At 46.5% G+C, this 22933-nt stretch overlaps 1 protein-coding gene across 1 annotated transcript in view; it reads right to left on the reverse strand.

Annotated features, from left to right (window-relative positions):
* CLEC16A (C-type lectin domain containing 16A) overlaps positions 1 to 22933 on the reverse strand; it is a 207076-nt gene that overhangs the window by 126948 nt on the left and 57195 nt on the right. The window contains exons 11-12 of the mRNA XM_065892543.1: positions 11646 to 11775; positions 7671 to 7771 (exon numbers count right to left, since the gene is read on the reverse strand). Coding sequence (XP_065748615.1) covers positions 7671 to 7771; positions 11646 to 11775 — 231 coding nt within the window. The remainder of the gene's footprint in view (positions 1 to 7670; positions 7772 to 11645; positions 11776 to 22933) is intronic.

Raw genomic sequence — 22933 nt, forward strand, 5'->3', positions numbered from 1 at the left:
GGGTGCTGAACTTGAACTCGCCAGCTTCCTCTCCAAACCTGCTTCATAGCCCACACTTGCTGGTTCTGGAAATGGCACCACCAGTCACACAGTGGCAGGAGGCAGGGCCCTGGGCATCACACAGACTCCTCCCGTGGTGCCCACTCCCACCCAAATCAAGCAGAAATCTCTGCCCCCGGCCCCACTCCTGCCCTTGTCTCCCTGTCTTCATAAATGGCCACACACAGCTGCCCCAGTGTCCCTTTCACTCACCCCCCACATCCAGTCCATCAGCTCGTCCTGGCTGTAGCTCCAAAATGTATGGTAAAACTTTCCAATTTTTCTCCATCTCCGTGGCCAATAGGCCATAATTCAGTCTACGTTACCCCTGCCTGGACTACTGCAACAGCTTCCTCACAAGCCTCCCAGTTTCCTGCCTTGCAATGCACTCCCCCACCCCCATTAACCTACTTTCCATCCAGCAGCCAGAGTAATCTTCCAAAAATTTCCATCTGACCATGTCACTCTTCTACTTAAAAATTCTTTAGGTGTTTCCCACTGCACCTGGGATAAAATCTAAATTCCTTTCTGTGGCCTTCAAGGCCCTTCACGATCGGGTCTCTGCCCACCTGGTCAGCCTCACCTTGACCTGCTTTCTGCTCCTCAAACCTGTAAGGTCTTTTGCACCTCAGGGACTTTGCACAGGCTGTTCCCTTTGCCTGGAGCACTCCTGCCTCAGATCTTTGCAGAGCCGACTGACTCTTTCCCATTCTTCAGGCCTCAGCTCTGATGTCTGTTCCTCAGAGAAGCCTTCCCTGACCACCCAAGCTGGTGACCCCTGCACCACCACCCCTGGCTTCCTCCACAATCACAGATCACACTCGTCACGCTGCCTTCTCCTCCACCACTGTCGCCTTGCTCCCTCCGCAGCAGCCACACTCACCACCGGGAGAATCTCTGTTTGGTTCACTGCTGTGTTCTCAATATTAACCACAGTGCCTGGCATCTAAGAAGGGCTTCAGAAATATTTGTCAGAAGGGTGAATGAATAAATAAATGAAAAGCATTAGCAGGAAGTGGAAGAAGGAATTAAATTCCCTCGAATACACAGTCCCACTCTTTTAGGAAGAGAGGTGGGCTCCCCAGCAGGATCTCGGCAGGGTCGTCTCTCTGGCCACATCATGGACGAAGGAGCATGGCGTGCCAGCCACCACTTCTCCACTCCCCAGCACACGGCGGGGCTCCTGGAAGGAAGCCTGCTCAGAAAGCCAGCCCCCCGGAAGACGAAGTGTTCACCCACGTGACCCCTGGCCCTCTGGAGCTGGGCATCCCCACCGCCCCCAACAGCACCCTCCCTGCGGAGGCCCTGAGCACCGAGCACCGGCTGCCAGGAAGAGAGCAGCGCTGGGGAGCTGCCACTCGGCTGAGAGGCAATCAGTCAGCAAGCTTTGGCTGAGCGCTGACCGGGTGTCGGGCGCCGAGCTGAGTACTGCAGGAGGCCGTTGAGAGCGACACGGTCTCTGCCTTCAGAGGCCCAGCGGTCCAGAGTGGGAGAGAAAACACGCAGAGCAAAAGCATAAAAAAGTGTCATGGGAACTTCATGGAAATTAAAAGCGTCTGCTTTTCCAAAGGTATTACTAAGAAAATGAAAAGGCTAGCCACAGACTGGGAGGAAATCTTTGCAAAACACATCTGATAAAGGACTTGTATATAGAATATAAAGAACTCTCAAAACTCAACAATAAGAAAATGGACAATCCATTAAAACACGGGCAAAGGAAATGAGAAGATGGCAGGCTAAGCACTGAAAAAGCTGTTCAACGTCATTAGTCGTTAGGGGAACGCAAATTAAAATCACAATACGACACCACTATGTACCCATTAAAATGACTGAAATAAAAAAGGTGGTCGTGCCACCCACTGGTGAGGGTGTCAGAACACCAGAACCCTCGTGCACTGGCGGTGGGATGTAAGAGCACACGTTCGCTTTGCAAGATAGTTTGACAGTTTCTTAAGAACAAACACACACACACCTGTCATATGATTCAGTCATCCCATTCCTCAGCATTTGTCCAAGAAAAATGGAAATACATGGCCATACAAAGACTTATATACAAGTGTTCACGGCAGCTTTGTCTGTAATGGTCAAAAGCTGGAAACAACACAAACATCCGTTCACAGGTGAACGGGTAAACAAATTGTGGTACATTTACACATGGAATACTACTCAAACATAAGAAGAAAGGAACCACAGATACACACAACGACATGGACGAATCTCAAAATAATTATGCAGATTGAAAGAAGCCATACAAAAAAAGAGTATTTATCACATGATTTTATTTACATAAAAGTCTAGAAAGTGCAAACCAAGCTATAGTGGCAGGGAGCAGTTCAGAGTTGCCTAGGGAGAGGGGTGGGAGAAGAGAGGGACGGAGGGGTGACAAAGGGCAGGAGAAAACTTTTGGAGTGATGGATACGTACACTGACTTGACTGTGGTGATAGTTTCATGGGTGTATAAACGTGTCAAAACTTATCAAATTGTACGCTTGAAATATGTGCAGTTTGCCGTTTATCAATTATACCTTGATAAAACTTCCTGTTTTAAATGCTACAGCTTCCAGCCAAGAAAGGCAAACCATCTAAAACAATGGTTATGAGACACTGGACAAGACAAGAGGCATCGTAGGAGGGTGATCCTGAGAGAGAAGAAACTAAGGCAGTGTGCCCAGTGATTGCTCCAGGTCACCGTCTGGAAAGTTTCCAGGCCTCACCACAGACTGAGAAAACCCAAACAAAGCTCACGGTCTCTCTGAGGTGAGAAGGCAGGGTCTGCAGTTCAGAGAGGCCAAGTGGCTGGAATTGATATAAGACAGTAGCAGAGATGGGGGAACTGCACAGATCGGCAAGAGGGTTCCTTCTTAGGCTCCCGCTGTGTTCTGCCCTGTGCATGCAGGTGAGGAAAGGGAAAGGCCTGCTGGGAGGAGGCAGGTGGAACAACCCCAGGAGCTCACACGGGGCTGAGAAGAGCTCACATTCCCAGTGGCCAGCGTGGAAGGACTACCTAATCATGGCTCATCCAGTAGAGCCCTTGGAAGGGGACGGCCTCTGTACTGGGGTCAAGTGAGCCAGAGACTAAAGGGTGTTCTGGACTAGCACCAACCAAGCTTAAAAGCAAGCGCCTAAGAAGACCTAAACGACTCCTAGTAACTTCACCTTGTCCCAGGACAAAGCCCAAAAATCTTGAAAGGAAGCAAGAATTCAGCATCCAACAACATAAAATTCATAGTAACTGTCAACCAATCAAAAAATATCTGGGGGCTTCCCTGGTGGCGCAGTGGTTGAGAGTCTGCCTGCCAATGCTGAGAACACGGGTTCGTGCCCCGGTCTGGGAAGATCCCACATGCCGTGGAGTGGCTAGGCCCATGAGCCATGGCCGCTGAGCCTGCGCATCCGGAGCCTGTGCTCCGCAACGGGAGAGGCCACAACAGTGAGAGGCCCGCGTACCGCCAAAATAAATAAATCTGGCATGCCAAAAAAAAAAAAAGAGACAATATAACAAATATAACCTAAAATCAAACCAGAAGAAAAATCAATAATAGAAATATAGCTAGAAATTACACAGATGATAGAATAGACCAAAACATCAGAAGGGAAATTATAAAATATTTTAAACTGAATAAAAATTAAACCACATATATCAAAATTTACTGCAGGCAGCTAAAGCAGTGCTTAGAGGAAAATGTACAGCATTAAACTCATATTTTATAAAAGGAGAAAAGTTTAAAAATCAATGACTGGTATGGAGAGGGTATGACTGAAAAGGAATAGCATGAGGGAATTTTTTGGTTGATAGAACTACAACGTAACACCTGATTATAGCAGTGTTCACACAAATCCATAAATATGCTAAAATTAATGGAACTACACACAAAATGAGTCAATTTTATTGTATGTTAATTTTCAAAAGTAAAATAAAATAAACTAAGTAGCATAAAAAAAATCAGTGATTTAAGCTTCCATCTTAACAAAAAGAAGAGTAAATTAAAATTGAAGTAAGCAGCTAAAGGTAAGAAATAAAGAACAGAAATCAATGAAATATAAAACAGAAAAACAACAGAGAAAAAAAATCAATGAAACCAAAAGAAAGTTCTTTGAGAGGACAAATAAAATTAATATAAAATTGATAAATTTCTAGCCAAACTGATCAGGAAAAAAAAATGAAGACCTCAACTATCGATACCATGAATTAGAAAGGGGGCACTACTATAGATCCTACAGACATTAAGAGGCTAATAAAAGGGGAATTCCCTGGTAGTCCAGTGGTTAGGACTCTGTGCTTTCACTGCAGGGGGCACAGGTTCGATCCCTGGTCGGGGAACTTAGATCCCACATGCTGCACAGCACGACCGAAAAAAAAGGAAAAATGAAAAATAAAAAAAGGAGGATAATAAAGGAATATAGTAAAAAAGTTTATGCCAATAAATTCAACAGTTTAGATGAAATGACAAATTCCTTGAAAGACACAAGCTACCAAAACTTGAACAGAAGAAACAGATGAGCTTTAATAGCCCAATATCTACTATAGAAATTGAATACTTTGAAACCTTTTCTCAAAGAAAACTCCAGGCCCAGATGGCTTCGCTGGTGAATTCTACCAAATAGTAAAATAAAGGAAGAAATAATACCAGTTCTACCAAAACTCCTCCAAGAAATTCAGGAGGAGGGAATACTTTCCAATTAATTTCATAAGGTAAGCATAACTTGAGAGCAAACAAAACAAGAGAATTACAGGGAGACCACAGACTAATAACACTCAGGAACACAGATGCAAAAATCCTTAACAAAGTTTTAGCAAATCAAATCCAGCAAAGTATAAAATGTGCCTGCCACACTAGGCGGTACTAACCCAGAGTGAGTATCACCTGAAGGGATCAGAGAAAATTCCAGGAGAAGGTGAGTTCTCAGCAGACCCTTGACAGTTGAGCAGAATTTCAATAGGTGGTGATGTTACGGCAGAGAAAACGGCAGGAAAAAACAGATGGATACAAGAAGGTGGCAGATCAGCCAAGAACAGGTAGGCGTATTGGCTCTGACTGGGGTGGCTGCCAGCCTTCTAAAGAAGCTCCCTTCTCTGGGAGCAGTTCCAGACACAGAGCTGAAACCCCTGGAGCCAGCTCTGTGCTATGTGACCCTGACTCTCACCCACCCCACCCCCAGCCATAACTGACTGTTCCGGAGTTAGACATATCACCAACCTGGAACAATGAGATCTCTTGCCCAACAGTTTGAAACCTGAACGGAGACAGACTCCCTGCCTGGGATTTGATGGGCCCACAACACGATCTACCACGATCCCCAGAGCTGGTCCTGCCCTTCCCTTGGCTTTTCGGCAACTTCTTGGATCCCATGAGCTGCCCCAGGGGCCTTCCTACAAGACTCTCTCTCTTCGTTAAGTTAATGTGAGGTGGTTTCCGCGCCTTGCAACCAAAAGAATATTAAAGAGTTCAGTGAGTACCATGACAGCCACTGCAAGTTTATCTCCATGCAAGAGTTCAATCACTGCGTAGTAAAGTTTGACTCCCTGGGCCGGAGCCAAGGGTCTATGACAGGGAAGTTGGTGGAATCAGGTCAAGTTAGAATGGTGGGTGCGATCCAGATACTCAAAATGGCAGGTACAGGAGACTGGAGTTCAAGGGAGAGAAGAAAGCACCAAAGGTTTCTGAACAGGGGAAGGACACGGTCAACACAGTCTTACAGAGAATCACCCGGCAGTGCTGTGGGGGATGGATTATAAAATGGCCGTGTGTTTGACCCCTCGGGGAGGCTGTGATAATGGCCACTGGGATGACGTGCTCAGTATCTCTCTTGCTCTCGTGCCTTTGGTTCTCGCCTCCAGCACCTAACTTAGAGCCAGGCACTGAGTTGTGCTCAGTTAAATTCTGCTGATCAGATAGGCTGAAGAGGGAGAAATGACAACACCTGATGACTAAATGCTGGGATCAAAGGAGGGAAAGAGCTAAAGGTCGTGGCAGTTTCAACCTTGGCTGGCAATTTCAACTGAACCAGAAATGGCAGGAAGCGTGATGAGGTCAGGGTATATTTTGGGGGGATGAGTGTGGTGTAGACAGACTGTTTCAAAGTGTTGCTCAATCACCTAGGTAGAAGTCTCCAGCGTGCAAGGTCAGGGGTTCAGACTGCAGGGCTGGAGTGAGGCGGGCATGGAAGGTGAGGGTCGGGGGAACGGCAGGCAATCCATGGGTGGGACCGACTCCCATCGGTCAGGCTTGGAGTTCTGTTTACTCCCACTAACTGAGGGCTCCCGTGTGCCAGTCACCAAGGCAGGAGCTGGAGGGAGTCGCAGAAGCCATGGGAGTGAACGAGACTGTGGAGGGAGGATTCGGAGCTTGCTATGCATCTTCTAGAGACGTCTCGGGCAGATCTACACCCTTGCACGTGAGCACAATGACTTATACAGGAGAAGAGCCATCATGGCCGGTCCTGTCTCTAGTGGGAAAACCCTGGAAATGGACTCAGTGTCATTCAGTAAGGGGATGGCGGAATAAATGATGGCACAGACACAGGATTAAAAAGCACGAGGCAGCTCTATAGGGATGGGAAGTGACGTGTTGATACATGATGATGTGAGAAAAACAAGGCACAAAACAGACAATAAAGAATGAACCTCCATGTTGCGCAGGGAGTGGGGAACCCACATAAATAAAATAATATACACTTGTACTTGGGTTTGCATGGATATCTTTAAAAAGACACACAAGAAACTGTTAACGTGAACTGCCTGTGAAGAAGAGAACTGGAGGACAAACGAGAGAGGAGGCCTCTTTCACTATATTTCCTTTTGCCACTAATCAACTTATCATGATTAATGATTTAAGAGTAAGTACATACTTTATGTTGAGTGCTTTCTAAATGACTCCAGGCATAGGCTGTCTTAGTAAAACCCACCTCCAACTACCTCCCAATAAGCTCATGAAAAACCTACTAAAACAACACTTGATGCAAAGTCTCATCTATGCCAAGCCCAGCACTTGGCAGGGGCCAGAGGAATATTCTCGACTTCTTCTTCCAAGAAATTCTGCTGTGGTGCTTTGAGAACTTGCCCATGTCAAGCCAGGTGGCACACACACCAGCGACTGTTCTCAGAGGGGAAGTAAATGAATGGATTCTAATCAAATCTGTCAGCTCCGCGGGCGTCTGATCCTGACCACTCGGCCTCAAGGAGGGAAGCCAGAGAACCACACCTTTTTTCAGAAAGGAAACCTACGCTTCCACACAATCCACTCAGAGTCTATTTTAGCTCTGAACCCAGAACAGCACATCAACTTTTATAAATAGCAAAACCAAGATTACAATTTGACTGATTTCTGTTCTGATGTTAGGAAAGAGGTAGGAAGCCTAAGTCAGTTGTAAACCAAGGGGTGGAAAGCAAAGCACAGTGCGAACAGTCATGCTGGGTTGGACGGTCAACACTTGAAACTCCCCCTCTGCCTGCCCCAGCCCCGTGCTGCCTGAGTAACCGATTCCCGCGGCCTTAGTCTGTAGAAAAGCACCTGAGAAATTCTAACGAGCTTGAAGAGAAGTTCGGTGGGAGTCTGCCAAAACCAGAAAGGAAATTCTTCAAGGAAAGCAGCTTTCCTTTTCCCTGAAGGCGGACAAGCTGAGCAGCTTACCTTTGTTATGAGACATCGCGTACAAGAGGCAGAGCACGAAGAGCGCGTGGTAATCGTCATCTGGGCTGTCCAGGGCGTGGTACACCATATCCAGGAAGGGTCTGGAAAAGAGGGGCACGCATGAGCCTCGTGGCACGCACGAGCCTCACCTGCACACGGGAAGCAGCTGCCTTAGCCCTTTACAGCCCCACCGCCAGCAAGCAGTGCATCCGCCGTGTGCCCAGCCCAGCACCAGGCCTGGAGGACACAAAGGGGACTGAGAGGCAGGCCCCGCCCGTGCGAAGCTGTCGTCTCCAGGGTAAACCGACTAAGGAACGAACCAACCACTTAATCACCCAGCATCGTTCACCCAGACGCTGGGGATAAATGATACCAAGTCTCTGGTCTTGTGGCACTTCCATGCCAGTGGGCAGACAGAGAATGGACACGCCACATCATCACTTCAAAGAGTGACAAGAGAATGAAGAAAACGGGGCAATGTAATAGACTCACACTAGCAGACAAGGTACCAACAAGTCTGAATAATTTTAGAATGTGGACCCTGGAGCAAGAACTGCCTGGGTTCGACTTCTGATTCTGCCTCTACTTAGCTGCAAACCCTTGGGTACATTACCTAAAACTTTCCCCCATCTGCAAGGTGGGGATTAAACCCTTCGGGGTTACAGTGAAGATTCAAGCAAAATGAAAACAGAGAGGCATTTAGCACAGGCCCAGGCACAGGGTGGAAAGTGCTCATACATGAGAGCTGCTGTTGGATTCCTATTTTGAGTATTCCAAGGGCACTTCTCCACGATCTCACTTTGGCAGGTCCTGGCCCAGTGATTTCTTGGGCTGACCTTCCCGGACTGGAAGGGATCGATAGGAAGTCTCTCGCCTGATGCTTTGTGGGTGAGATCTATAGAGTGGCTGCAAATATCACAAACCGCACACCCTAAATGCTGCCCTTCCAGGTGAAGGGCCTGGCCGGGAAAGACTCTTCAACACGAGGATAATAGAATATGCACAGATCTGGCCTGTAGACAGGAGGCTCTGATCCCATGACTGTCTGCGGCTGCCCTCGGATGCCAGGTTGAAGCCAAGAGAACACAGCAACTCAATGAGTGACCAAGGGCACACTTTACCCCTGGAAGGACACAAGCTACTGTCAACACTGCTGACTGGGCGGGGAGATGGGGGGGCGAGATGGTGCGGCAGAGAAACAGGGAGACTATTCACTGCAAAACATTTTATACTTTTTTGAATTTTGATACTCCACAAATGTATCACCGATTCAAAATATTATATTGAAAAATGCAGAAGCAGTGAAACGCACTTGTCATAACATTTGAAACAAACACGTGACACACAGAAATTAAAGGAAGAAACTTTTAAGGAACATTTACGTTCAGGCTCTATTTCTCTGGAGCCCCCGATCTGTCATCACCATTCAAATGCGCGAATAGTTTTGCCATGTGTGGATCTGTTTTTTTCTAAGCCCCTAGCAATAACGCTTCCAAACATAAGAGCAGGATAAAGTATAAAACACTTTCTTGTAAGCCAGCTGCTTGGAATTTGGACTGTTTTTTCCTTTGGGAATAATAGGAATAACCAAATGCCCAGTAGCAGAGGGAGGGCTCAGTGGATATACCATCTTGCATGAGACGAAGTATTATGAAGCCCTTAGAATTTTGTTTACTAAGAGTACAATAAAGTGAAAAAGATGCTTGGGGTTTGATATTAGAGAAAACCAAGAATAAAAAGTAATATACATGACTATTGGGGGTATAAGCTATTGGGGAGAAGAAGGGCAGAATTCCCACTATACTGGCATTGAAAACTGACTGGCAGGAAATCACCAAAATGCTAATAACAGCTGCCTTTGAATTATGGAGAGTTTTTTTCCCTTCTTTATACTTTTCAAGCTTTTTTACATTTTCTGAATGTGTATTACTTTTTAAATTTTAAAAGGTTTTTTTTTTTTTTTAAAGAAAAGAGAGAATGTTGTGAATGGTTTCTGGTTTCTTACGCCTATATTTAACCATGAATGCAGATACAGCCCACAGTGTATGGCAAATATAAGGACAGTTCCACTTTGTACTATGCTGTTTCTTTGGACAAACAGACCAATGTCAAGATCCAATTCATGTCAAGGACAAACTGTCCCCTCCCTCACCCTCAGTGCCCTCCTCCTGGCTCAGTGCAGGTGAGAGGACAGAAGTCCGTGGCGGTGTCTCTGACAGCCAACAACTCAATACCTTTGCAAAGGTATTGACAACTCTCCACCAGGGACAGTCTCTCCCTAGCACCTGGTCTCAGAGCAGAGCGCAGCTCCTGCCCAGAGTCCCTGGGGGTCACAAATCTGCATGTGGCCCAACTTAAGACACAGGATCAGCTTCCATTATGAACCACGTGGTAGAAGATGACAAAGTCACCGAAAGTTAAGAAACAATCTCAATCAACTCTAAGAAAACCCCTCTCTTCATTAAAATTCAGGAAAAAAAGAAGTCTCAACTCCAACACTCCAATGTAACTTTCTGGTCGGTTGACTTTTTGTTTTTGACAATACATGGGTATTTTTCCTCCTTTAGGAAAGCTACAGTATTACCATACTATGCAAAATACGTGCTGTTTCCATTTATTAGATCCTAAGAAACTGAACACATCATGACAGTATTCATGGAAAGCAGCCGCTAATATTCTGTTAAGCAGATGTGCCTACATTAGCCTAAGCATCTCCCACGGCATGTCAGTTTTGGTTTTTCAATGATTCATATTCAAATTAAAGCCGTGCAAGCACCTAAAGGTTGCTTCCCCCTCCCTTTCTGTGTTTAGAATGATTTTCTTAATTTTCAGAGCTTCAGGTGTCACATTTTATTGTCACAACACAAAATCAGAAAGGTCCTTGTCAGTACAACTGACGGCCCACATTGTGCTGCGATGACTTTTATTTAACCAAAACTACAAGTGGTTCCCCTGTGCAACTGATAAAAATTGATCCTGTCTGTTAGATAACTGAAACACATGCCAAGAAAGAGATAAGACGCAGAGGAAAAAATTAGCCTGCTTCGAGTCTTTAAGTTGCATTAATAAATAGGATGTGTATGTATGTATGTATGTATGTATATGTGTGTGTATGTGTGTGTGTGTGTGTGTGTGTGTGTGTGTGTGTTTCATCCACCCCACCGTGAGAGTTCAGGAAGTGAATGCCTTGCAGGCTGACAGAGAAACCATGCTGCTGCACTTATTACCACTAATATGGGATTAGGAGGTTATCGCAGGCATCTGTGCAGTAGGGCCATCTGATAAGGATGAAGAAGCCCTCCTAACAGTTTGCTGCAACTTCAGGAGCAGCCCTCCACCCAATTCCTTCTGGAAGGGGTGGTGCTACAGCAAGGCTGCAGGCAATGTGGCATCTGGAAGCTTTCAGAGGGTGTAGTTTGGGCAGCCATCACTGAAATGAACAATCAGGCAAGAAGTTGAAGGTGGATAGCAGCGTTAAATCCAGCATTAAATCGTGCTGGCTGAGTCACGAGGTCGGGCCCTACGGACGGTGGTGCACGTGGCGGCAGCAAATGAATGAAATCCAAACGCTTCCCCCAAGGGGATCCTTTCTGGGAACAGCAGAGTATGGCCAGGAGCGGCTGGTACAAGGCCACACTCGTTAGGACGCGGCCCAGCACCGAAGTGCTTGGGGTGGTAGTGCCATGCCTTGGTCATTCATTCCAAGGGGCGAACACCACGGCCTTGAGGGCCAGCTCTGTCCCTGTGGCCTCTCGAGAGGAGCCGTGTCTCTGGTGGAGAAGCAGAACGGCTTGGCCGGGAGGCAGAAGAGGCCATCGGCAGGGGCCGGGGGCAGGAAGAGGCCTGGCTTATCCTCTGTGGGCACCCGGCCAAGGCACCCCCTTCCACAACATCCCAGAGACTGAGCAGCGGTGCCCTACCCCCAGCCCCCGATGGCTGGCTCGGGGGCAGCCCTCCCGCAGCCCCGGCGACTACCTGCTCCACTGGACGCTGTCCAGGCCAGTGGCGGCGCTCTTCTCCTCGTCCGTGGTGTTCTGCTCCTGCACCGAGGTGCTGGGTGCCAGCTCCGGGAGCTTGCTGCGCTCCATGATTACCATCTCTATCTCTGGAAGCAAACACAGACACCAGGATGAGCCCACACGGCCCCAGACTGAGCTTTACAGATACTCTTGTGCTCAAGAAGGAGCCTGGCAGACTGCTCCGCACGCGTCCAGCAAACGCTCGACGGCGGTGGTAGGGCCCCTGCAATACGCACGCTGGGGGGCCTGAACCTCTCTCTCCTTTCATCTTGGTAGCGTTGAGAAATGGGGCCCTGATTTTGACAAGAAAGCACAGATCGTAATGATTTATTTCAAGATTTTTTTCTTCAACAGTTATTTATTCTACTTTATTGATACCATGCTTCCTTCCCAGAGGAGTTGAGGAGCGTGGAAGAAATGACACGTGGTTAATAAAACGTAACCAAATTCACTGAAAATATTCTGAAACTGTTTACACTGTAGAAAGGCTCTGACATGACTGAAGCGTTTGTTTTCCCTTCCCACTTAACAACTTCCAGAAAGCAGAGAGGGGGAGGGACTCCGTTTTATTTTTCCCAATTAAGTAGGGGCAACTTTTGTAGCACCTGACTTGAGCACAGTGTACACTTTCATTTTGAGAAAAAGGTCTGAACCAACAAAGGAAAACATCCTGAGTTAGAGGTGGACGGTTGTTGTGCCGTGAGGTGTCCTGTTACAGAGTTCCTTGATGCACAGGTGTGGACCTTCAAATACTTAGTTCTTAGAACCCAGAGTTCAGGTAATGGCCCCCATCTTCGGGAGACATGATGAGGGGAAACAGAGGATGAGATGTGAATCTACATCTCTGTTCAGGAATGATGGGCCGTGGAGCTGGACTCTGCCACGGCCTTGTCATCGTCTTCCCCTGGACTCGTGCCTCCCACGTGGCCTCTGCTTCTCTTCTCGCCCCCTTAGTTTGTGGTCCACACCGAACCAAGTGATTTTAAGTGGAAATTAGCCCAGGTCCCCTTCTGCCTTCCCATCACACTCAGGATGGAATCCAAATGCCATTCATGGTATCAAGGCCTCGCACGGCCTGGCCCCCGTCCACCTCTGACCTCACCTCGGGGCCCTCCCCGCCCCGCCAGCTGTGCTGAGCTTCCTTCCCACTTGTCTTTGACCGGAGTGAGTTTGTTTCTGCCCCAGGATCTTTACAGAGCTGTCTGCTCTGCCTGGAACGCTCTCACCCCAGTCCTCCCTACCCAGGCACAACTCAATCACATTATTCGGGGCTCAGTTCAAACATCACCATCTCAGAGACGTCTTCTCAGACACCCTCCCCACTGGTTTTTCCTTTATCTCTTTTAGTTATCACGAACTAAACTCCATACTTCATTCAGACTTCCTTAGTTTCTCCCTAATATCCTTTTTCTATTCTAGGATCCCATCCTGGATATCACGTTATACCCAGCTGTCATATCTCCTTAGGCTCCTCTTGGTTGTGACGGTTTCTCAGACCTTCCTTCCTTACAGTTTGAGGAGACTGGTCCTCATTTTGTAGCATGCCCCTCAATCTGGGGCATTCTGACTGACGTTTTTCTGATAATTAGACTGGGGTTATGGGTTTCTGGGAGGAAGACCGCAGAGGGGAAGTGCTCCTCTCATCACATCGTATCAAGGGTACAGGCTATTGACATGACTTATGGCTGTGGATGTTCATCTGAATCATTTGGCCAAGAGAATGTTGGTCAAGTTTCTCCACTGGAAAGTGACTTTTCCTCCTCCTTGCATCCCACACCCTTTGGAAGCAAGTCATTAAGCACAGCCCACACTTAAGGATTAAGGAGTTCTGTTCTGTCTCCCTGAGGGAGGAACAGCTACATAAATTACTGGGAATTCTCCTGTATAGATCTGTCCCCTCCCCCCATCTTGATTTTACTTTATAGCATGTATAACTACAGGTATCCCCACCTTTTTGAAAAGTTTGCCTTAGGCCACTTCGCTTTTATGAAAGACCTACATTAGTACCTCTTTTTCTAACCAAAAGAAACCTGAAAAGGATTTTCCCTTTTACAAAAATAGGCAAAAAGCAGAAATAGCATTGAGCGTTGGTGTTGCAGCAACCGTTATAGAGGCGGCAGGCACCCCATGCAGCGGGAGCGGCCCCGCCAAGCTCCTTCCCAGGAACCCCACTCAGCACCTCAGCGTCAAGCTGCCGTAGCTCTGAACTGTGTCTGGGAGCATTGGTGCTTTACCTCCATTTATTTTGTGAATCTGTTACCAAGATGCGTCCTAAGGTAATTGCATCTTGGCTTTACGCCATCTTGTCCTACAAAAGGTTTCATAGGACCGCTCTACTTTTGGATCCCGGTGGGGAAACCTGCACCTGGATTTTCTGTTTTCTATTTACTGGTTTGCTTGTTTCTTGTCTGCCTTCCCCAACTAGGATGTGGGCTTCCTGAGAGTAGCTGCCTTATCTGTCTTGTTCTCCACCAGAACTCCAGTGTCTAGTCCAGGGCCTGGCACACGGCAAGTGCTCACTACACATCTCTGGAGTGGAGCAATGGATGACAGGCCACCGGGGGTGGTTTTGGCGGCAGGCAGGGCTGGCAATGATGCACAGCAGCTGTGGCGTGCAGGGCACCCCACTCAGCCTGCGATCAGTGTGTGCACAGAGCCTTCACCGGGGGATGTCGCAGCCTCGCCACCTTTCTGGGACTCTGTTAGGCGTGACCGTGCTTGCAACTATCCTCTGGCTTGAGGACTGCATCCCCACATGCCCACGTGGGCCCGGACGCGGAGGAGGGGGCTTGCCTGCACCAGGCCCTTCCCTCCCAATGTGGTCTGGAGTCAGACGCCGCAGATCAGAGTCTCCCACAGCCGACCCTCTCACACAGGTGGGGGCTGATCCCACAGCCGACCCTCTCACACAGGTGGGGGCTGACACATGATTTTTAAGTGGAATGTGCCTGCATAGTTTTGTATTTATTTTAATGTGCATTAGAAGAAAATTCTAGCTGCACAGAAAACCTGTTCTTTTGTGGATGTTACTGCTTAGGATGAAGCTAAATTTAAGAAAAAACAAGTGAATCAATTCACCAAGAGCTACGGAGTAAACAGCAGTCCACGCAGCCTGCGGCCACGGCAAAGGGCGGGAGGTGCTGCAGACTGCTGTCTGAGAAGCACCATTCTCTCTCGTACTCACATCCTCCCCTCCACCAGCCTCCTTCAGATGCCTCCCAACTACCCCCGTCTTCTCCAAAGTGGGGTGCAGACACACTTCGGTGGGTATGCCAGATGATTCGCTAGGCAGTACCTCTTTTATTTTTAATTATCATCTTTTAAAAATCTACTTTGTGTTATGATGTACATAACATTTGTACATTAATACATATATGTATAGTTTACAATAAATGTATATCTATTGGGGAGATGCATGTTCAATTATGTATTTATTTCTGTTTACTACTAGGGCGTGCCATCAAAGACATCTGAAGACTACCAAGTGAGATGATGGTGCCAATCTCCAGCTTCTGCCCTGTGACCTTTGACCTGCTTCCCATAGTGCTGCGAGGCCCCCTTCCTCCTCGACTGCCTGGCTGACACAGCAGGAACTCAGCTCCAAGGACTCCCCAAGGTTCCGGGGCCAAGCCCTAGTGCCTCCACCTGCTGTGACATGGTTGTCCCTTTCTGGCTTTTTCATCTCCCTAGACTCTGAGAATTCTGGAATAGAGGAGAGGTTAAAGACAATCCAGTCTAGCGCTCACCAAACTTTGCTGAGCAGGTGCATATTAATTCTGAATGACAATTTCCCAGGGCACCACCATGGTAAGAGGTGAGAGCAGAGCTGCTCCAGGTACAGAGTGGGTGGGCAGGTGCCCGAACATCTCCAACCACGGGTTCCCTCATGGCCTCCACAGAGGCCCCTAAAGCTCCTTTCTGGAATTCTGGAGCTTCCCACACGATGGCCTGAAAACCACTAGTTTGGTCCTGAATACTGAATCTGAAGAAACAGAAACCCAGAAGTATGACTCAACACAGCTAGAAAAGCAGCAGCAGAAGCCAAGCCTGCTCCCCCTCCCACCTCCTAGGTCACGCCCTGGTGCAGAACCAGGCCCACAAGGGAATCTCCATGCACAACGAGGTTTCTGAACCTCGGCTGTGTCACCCTGGTTCTCACAGCTGCGCCCCTGTTCCCCCCGACATACTCTTCTTCCAGCTGGCATGGTTGTGGGATGAGCTGCTCCACTTAGTTTTCTAGGTAAAATACACAATGCTTCTTTCAAAGCCAAACAGGTTTTTCCTCTTCTTTTAAGCAATTTTATCCAAACAACTCTTAAAAGTAGTGATGCTTACCTAGCTCTGCCAGCTCCCTGCAATTGTATGCAAAATGCTATGTGGGCATGAGAGGAGAGGGTAATAGGTTTTTGAGGAGAGGGTCTCGCCAGATTCTCACCGTTCCAAAATGGATTCTACAGCCATCTTCAAAAGTGGCTGCCGAAGAGCATCTGGCCTGTCTTGGTGATCGAGGGTCAAAGGGCACCCCTCTTTATGCCACACCAGGAGGTCCGGCATGGTTCTGCACAGCCTTGTGGGCCCCCACTGCCACACCTCTCTGCTGACACTACGCCCGCCTCAGAGAGGCCTAGCTCCCCTCCCAAGGTGCATTCGTCACGCTGCCGCCACCAGGGAAAGCACAACAGTGGGCTCACGTGGACACAGATTTCCACTGATGGTCCCTGAGGCCAGGACCCAGGTGCTGATGATGAATTCCCAGGGGGCTCCATCTGACCTTCAGTTATTAGGTTCTTTACCATGAGCTCCCACCCCACCAGGTTTCTGTTTTGGAGTCTGAAGGGACTGCAGCAACACTCTAGCCCAGTTTTGCTCAAACTTCAGTCATTTGCCTGCCTTTACAATCCCTGCCATATCTGTGTGTTGCTTGTACTATTTGTTATTAATCATTTTATTTGAACTCCCACTTTTTTTTTTTTTTTTTACTTAAATACATTTTCAACGAAAACTTTAAATCACTCCTATATCCTTCAATTGAGCAATCCCACTCGCAGGAACTTATCTGGAAGATACACCTCCAACGATATAAAAATGCACACTTACAAGGGTATTCAGTGCACTATTACTTGTAATTGCAAAATACTGGAAACTACCTAAATGTCTGAGCATAAAGATTGGTTGAATCAACTATGGTATGCACAGTGCAGCTGGGAAAGGAATGAGGAAGATCGCTGGTGAACTGATACGGAGTGATTTCCGGAGATAGTGCTAAGTGAAGAGAGCCAAGTGCCAAAGAGCATACACCGTGGGCTATACCCTGCATGTAAGAAAGAAGGGAAAATAAGGAAGCATACCTACCTCTGCTGCTTTTTACACAAAGAAACGCAGGAAGGATATTCCAGAGAACAATAAGTTAGTTATCTACAAGAGGGAGGGGAACAGGATGGAAAGAATGTGGGAGGAAGGACACTTCTTTGTACAAACCCTTTTGCAAAAGTTTTGGGTTTGTTAACATTCCAAATTATTTAAAAAAAAAAAAGAAATTAAATCAATACGAATGAGAAGGGAGAACCCTAAACTAAAACAAACAAACAAACAACAACAAAAAAAGACCAAAATATATTTCAAATGAATACCATACCTATCCTGAAGGGGGAAAAGAAAGGAAAGGCAGACAGATCCAAGTAGTTCATGACACAATACTTGACTCTATACCCTCAATTTGTGGACTGGGGATACATGAAGTATTTGGTGGTGGTGGGGAGCAGGGAACTGCAAACAACCCTGAACTCTTTATTTATCAAACAAGGAACAGTTCTGGAACTTTTAAAAGATGTATTATAGGATTGAGCAAATCGTAAATGTTTTGATGTCACTGGGAGCCAGGGCTCTCGCTGTAAAAGAAGAGACATCTAAATCTGGAGTGGGAGAAGGCAAGAAAGGACCCTCTGGGAATTAACTGGAATTGGAGGAATCGGTAATGTGTATTTTGTATACATACATGCATATATTTCCTAGCTCTGTGCACTGAAAGGGCCAAAAAGCAAGACACCCCATGTAGTCATGAGCACATCTGGTGCCCAGATCTTGGCCTCTAACACCATCGCCCATTGAAAGGAACCAGGGCTTTTCAGAGAAATTAACCCTGAGGAAGGGCACAGTAGGTGGGAAATGAACCTTGAATACCTTGTTATGACAGAAAGTGTCAGGACTGATTGAAAAAAAATGATGGCAGCAGATCACAAAGACATAGGAGCCAGCTTGAAAGGATTCTCAAGGGCCAAATCTGGGATGATTTGAGTATCAAATTAATTAAACACAGTAATGAAATAGAAACCACTAAAAAACTGGAATCCATGAGTCTGTGCCAAGAAGAGATAGATAAATAACTAAATGAATGGGAAGAAGGGAGGAATCTTGCTTACAATGGAATACCGAGTGCTGACACTGGAAAACCAACATTGTACCACCATCCTGGTAAAGACTGGGTCAGCAAGAATCATCAATGAATGCCATATCTAAGGGGGAGTTTTTTTTAACTTAAGTATGGTTGACTTACAATATTGCGTTAGTTTCAGGTGTACAGCAAAGTACACACACATATATATATTCTTGAACATATATATATTCTTTTTCAGATTCTTTTTCATTATAGGTTATTACAAGATATTGAATATACAGTTCCCCGTGCTATACAGTAGGTCCCGTTGTGTATATCTATTGATCTCATACTCTTAATTTATCCCTCCCCACCACTTACCCTTTTGTAACCATAAGTTTGTTTTCTATGTCTGTGAGTCTGTTTTGTAAATAAGTTCATTTGCATTTTTTAGATTCCATGTATAAGGGATATATGATATTTGTCTTTCCCTGTCTGACTTACTTCACTTAGTATGATCATCTCTAGGTCCATCTGTGTTGCTGCAAGTGGCGTTATTTCATTCTTTTTTATGGCTGAGTAATATTCCATTGCACATATACACCACATCTTTATCCATTCATCTGCTAATGAACACTTAGGTTGCTTCCATGTCTTGGGTATTGTAAATAGTGCTGCTATGAACATTGGGGTATGTGTATCTTTTCCAATTAGGATTTTTGTTCTTTCTGGATATATGCCCAGGAGTGGGAATGCTGGTTCATACGGTAAAACTATTTTTAGTTTTTAAAGGAATATCCATACTGTTTTCCACAGTGGCTGCACCCAGTTTATTGGGTTGGCCAAAAGGCTCCTTCGGTTTTTAAAGTAAAAATAAAAGACACATTTTTCATTTTCACCAAGAACTTTATTGAACAACATATTTACCATTTTCTTCCCCACCTTCTGCCATTTTTCAGGCAGCTTCATAATTCCATCTTCCCAAAACTTTTTATCTTTTTGAGCAAAGAACTGTTCCAGGTGCCTTTTACAGTCTCCAGGGAATTGAAATTTTTTCCATGAGGAGAATTTTGTAAAGACCGAAATAAATGGAAATCTGAAGGTGCAATGTCTGGTGAATATTGCAGATGAATTGGAACTTACCAGCCAAGATGTAACAGTTTTTGCCTGGTCATCGAAGAAACATGTAGTCTTGCATTATCCTGATGGAAGATTATGCGTTTTCTGTTGACTAATTCTCAATGCTTTTTTGCTGCTTTCAGTTGGCCTAAATGGGAGTAGTATTTGTTGGAATTAATTGTTTGGTTTTCTGGAAAAAGGTCATAGAGGACTCCCTTCCAATCGCACCATATACACAACATCACCTTCTTTGGATGAAGACCAGCCTTTGGTGTGGCGGGTGGTGGTTCATTTCGCTTGCCCCACGGTCTCTTCCGTTCCACATTATTGTACAGCATCCTCTTTTCACTGCCTGTCACAATTTGCTTTAAAAACAGAACGCTTTCCTTACGCTGAAGTAGAGAATCGCATGAGGAAATACGGTCAAGAAGGTTTTTTTCCGCTTAACTTACGTGGAACCCAAACACAAAAGCGATTAACGTAACCAAGCTGGTGCAAATGATTTTCAACGCTTGATTTGGTTATTTTGAGTAGGTCGGCTATCTCCCGTGTGGTATAACGTTGACTGTTCTCAATTAATGTCTCGATTTGATCTCTATCAACTTCAACTGGTCTACCCAACCCTGGAGCATCATCCAGCGAGAAATCTCCAGCACTAAACTTCACAAACCACTTTTGACATGTTCGATCAGTCACAGCACCTTCTCCATACACTGCACATATCTTTTTTTGCGTTTCAGTTGTGTTTTTACCTTTCTTGAAATAATAAAGCATAATATGCCGAAAATGTTGCTTTTTTCTTCCATCTTCAATATTAAAATGTCTACACAAAAATTCACCAATTTTGATTTTTTTTTTTTTAAATGCACACTGATATGACAGCTATCACAATACAATCTAACAAAATTGTTTCAAATGAAGTTAAAGACAACTAAGCACTACTGGAGCCATCTTATGGAAAAAACCAAATGAAAATTTTGGCCAACCCAATACATCCCCGCCAACAGTGCAGGAGGGTTCTAAGGGGGAATTTTAATGAGGCACAGGATATCTGCATTATCTCCAAGTGTTTCCCCATGGATTGCTAATTAGTTGCTAAGAAAAGGGAAAGTAACGATACAGTGCAGAAACTAGGCCTTACCTTAACCAGGTGGCCAAAATTAACGTCGCCTACGAAGGACAGACAGAAGGGCATCATGTGCCTCCAGATGTCAACAGGTGTTCTTTATACTATTTTTGCTTTTTTCACTTTTTATAAATTTGAAATTATTTTCAAATAAAATATTTTTAGCAATTGCTACAATCAGCATAAAACCAGTATAAACAGAAAGCAACTGTGGAAATATACACACGATGAATAAACAAAACAGTGCTGAGGCCTGTTGTGCGCATGGAAAGGGGTGATGAGGGAAAGTGAGGGGGTGTCAGACACATACACCCACCACGAGGCTCCCCTGAAGCCGAGCTCTCGGCAAAAATCCTCACACTATGGTCTTCAAGGCCCTCTCTGTCCCACCCAAAGCTATCTCCATGTCCACAGTTGGGGCAATGCTGATCTAGCGGAATCTCGGCAGCTTACTGAAGGGAAACTGAGGCGCAGAGGGATCAGGAGGTGGGCTCTGCCCCTGGCTGCTGTAGGCGCCTCTTCCAGCTCTGCACGTCAGCTGTGTCATGTAAAGGAGCATCTGTGCGATATCAGCTCCTGTGCCAGGCACCGTGGCCCATGATCGTGAAGGCTCCAGCACCCGAGCCTGCTGGTGGGGGGAGCCCTCACACCACTGAGTTTTGAGCCTCTGGGAGTGGAGAGACATGCCTGTGAAGCTGCCAGGCTGGGAGCAAGAACCCAAATGTCCAGCTCCTCTGGCTTCAGCAGGCCCTGACTGGGCCCTCCTTGGCCTCTATTGTTTCCACAATAACCTCCAAAAGCAAAAGAGGATCTGCACATCCATATTCACAGCAGCATTATTCACAGTAGCCAAAAGGTGGAAGCAACCCAGGTGTCCAGCTGGTGTCCAGCAACCAACACCCAGCTGACTTGGCAGGTTCAAAGTCAGTGCCATTCCCTTCCCTCCATGCCCACGTGGGGATTCAAGATAGGAGTAAGCTTTGAAGGTCAGGCTGTGAAACTGATGCCTACACTTTTTCCATAAGCAAAAAACCTATTTTTCCACAGGCTAAACCTATTTTTCAAACAAGAAGTTCAAACGATTCATTCTCTTGTCCTAGGCCCATTTACTAAGTTACTGCTCTAACTGAATCCAAAAAGAGATGACGGTCCTTCCAGACTGAAGAGGAGACTGACATGGAAGTGCATCTGGGTGGACTCGCCTCTGGCCAGAGGGACCAGGGCACCCTGGTCTTCCTTTCAGCACTCAACTTCTGAAAAGTGAGGGGGCCCTGTGATTTTTTTTGGTTTCAGAATGAGTTGCCCATCACTTGGGACCCGAGGCAGAGCACATTTCTTTGCAAACTGGGGGTGAGAGTGGAGGGTCCAGGGGTGCATATTCATTTCACACAACTCTTGTCAGGGCTTAAATGTGGAGGAGGTGTGAATTCTGGGTGCTGCATTTGTAGGAAAAAAAACAAGTCAATGCCACATACAAATCAGGTCATGGCAGAACTGTGACTCGTGACATGTCTTTTGACTCCTGTGCTTTACGCCACCTTTCTAAGTAAAGATTTCACCACTGAAATGGATGAAAATGGCAGGGTATGCAGGGGGGAACTGGCGCCAGCATCTCTTTACTCAGAGTCAAGGCTGTCATCAAGCCCCTAGATCCAGGGACAATGCAAGAAAGCACGCTAGAGAAGAAATGACTTGGAGGAGAAAATAGCCACATGTCCACCTCAAAACAGGAAGGGAATGGAAAAGAAAAATAAAATACAGGAAGGGAGAAGATGGCCTGAGGAAAATGGCGGAGTACACAGAAATAGTGTGGCTTTCTAAGGGAACACCTGCTGTTTCTGCTGGCCTGGCACCCACGCCCCCTTCTTCTGATAAATGCACCTCATTTCTTTCTGAGGCAGTCACCTTAGGGTAGAAACACAGGGCCTGGCCACTCAGCACAGAACATCCCTCTACAGGGTGGGCAAGCCAGGTCCGTCAGCACCAACGAGCATCGGCTCCCAGACTCCAGCTGCAGCCCGTGGGAAGGAGCAGCTCCCTTTCCACTCGGTGGTAGGCTGGCAGGATGCGAGCCTCACACGGCCAATGGTTGTCTGTGCACCCGGTCCAGCCCCGCCCAAGCCTCCCAGTCGCATGAACAATAACTGCCTTCTTCGCTTGAGCTAGTCTGAGTTGAATGTCTAAATCTTACAAGAATCCTAACATAGCCTCATTTAAAAAAAAAAAAGTCATTACATTTCCTACGGTCACAACTTCCAGATGGGGAAAATGAGGTCCAGAGCTTGAGGAGGCCATCCAAGGCACACAATAGGTCTAGCTGGTGAGATAGGACCATAGGTCCCATCTCCCATCTCCTAGGCACCTCCCCCATCTATACTGTCCTCTGGCTTGAAAATGTGCCTGACACCCTTCCAAGTCACAGGAATTAACAGCTGTGTGGTTTCACCCAAACACAGATACAGTCTAAGGAGAGAACACCTTCAAACAGGAGACTAACTAAGAGATCAAATAAACAATTCAAAAAGCCCCAGAATACAGCTGCTGCTGCCCAGTTAGGTGTCTCTTTGCTGGACAGGCCTGTGAAAGTTGTATTTATTTACAGTGAGCTGGGTGGGAAGACAAATAT

The sequence above is a fragment of the Phocoena phocoena genome, chromosome 15 (genome assembly GCF_963924675.1).
Source record: "Phocoena phocoena chromosome 15, mPhoPho1.1, whole genome shotgun sequence".
NCBI classification, from domain to species: Eukaryota; Metazoa; Chordata; class Mammalia; order Artiodactyla; family Phocoenidae; genus Phocoena; species Phocoena phocoena.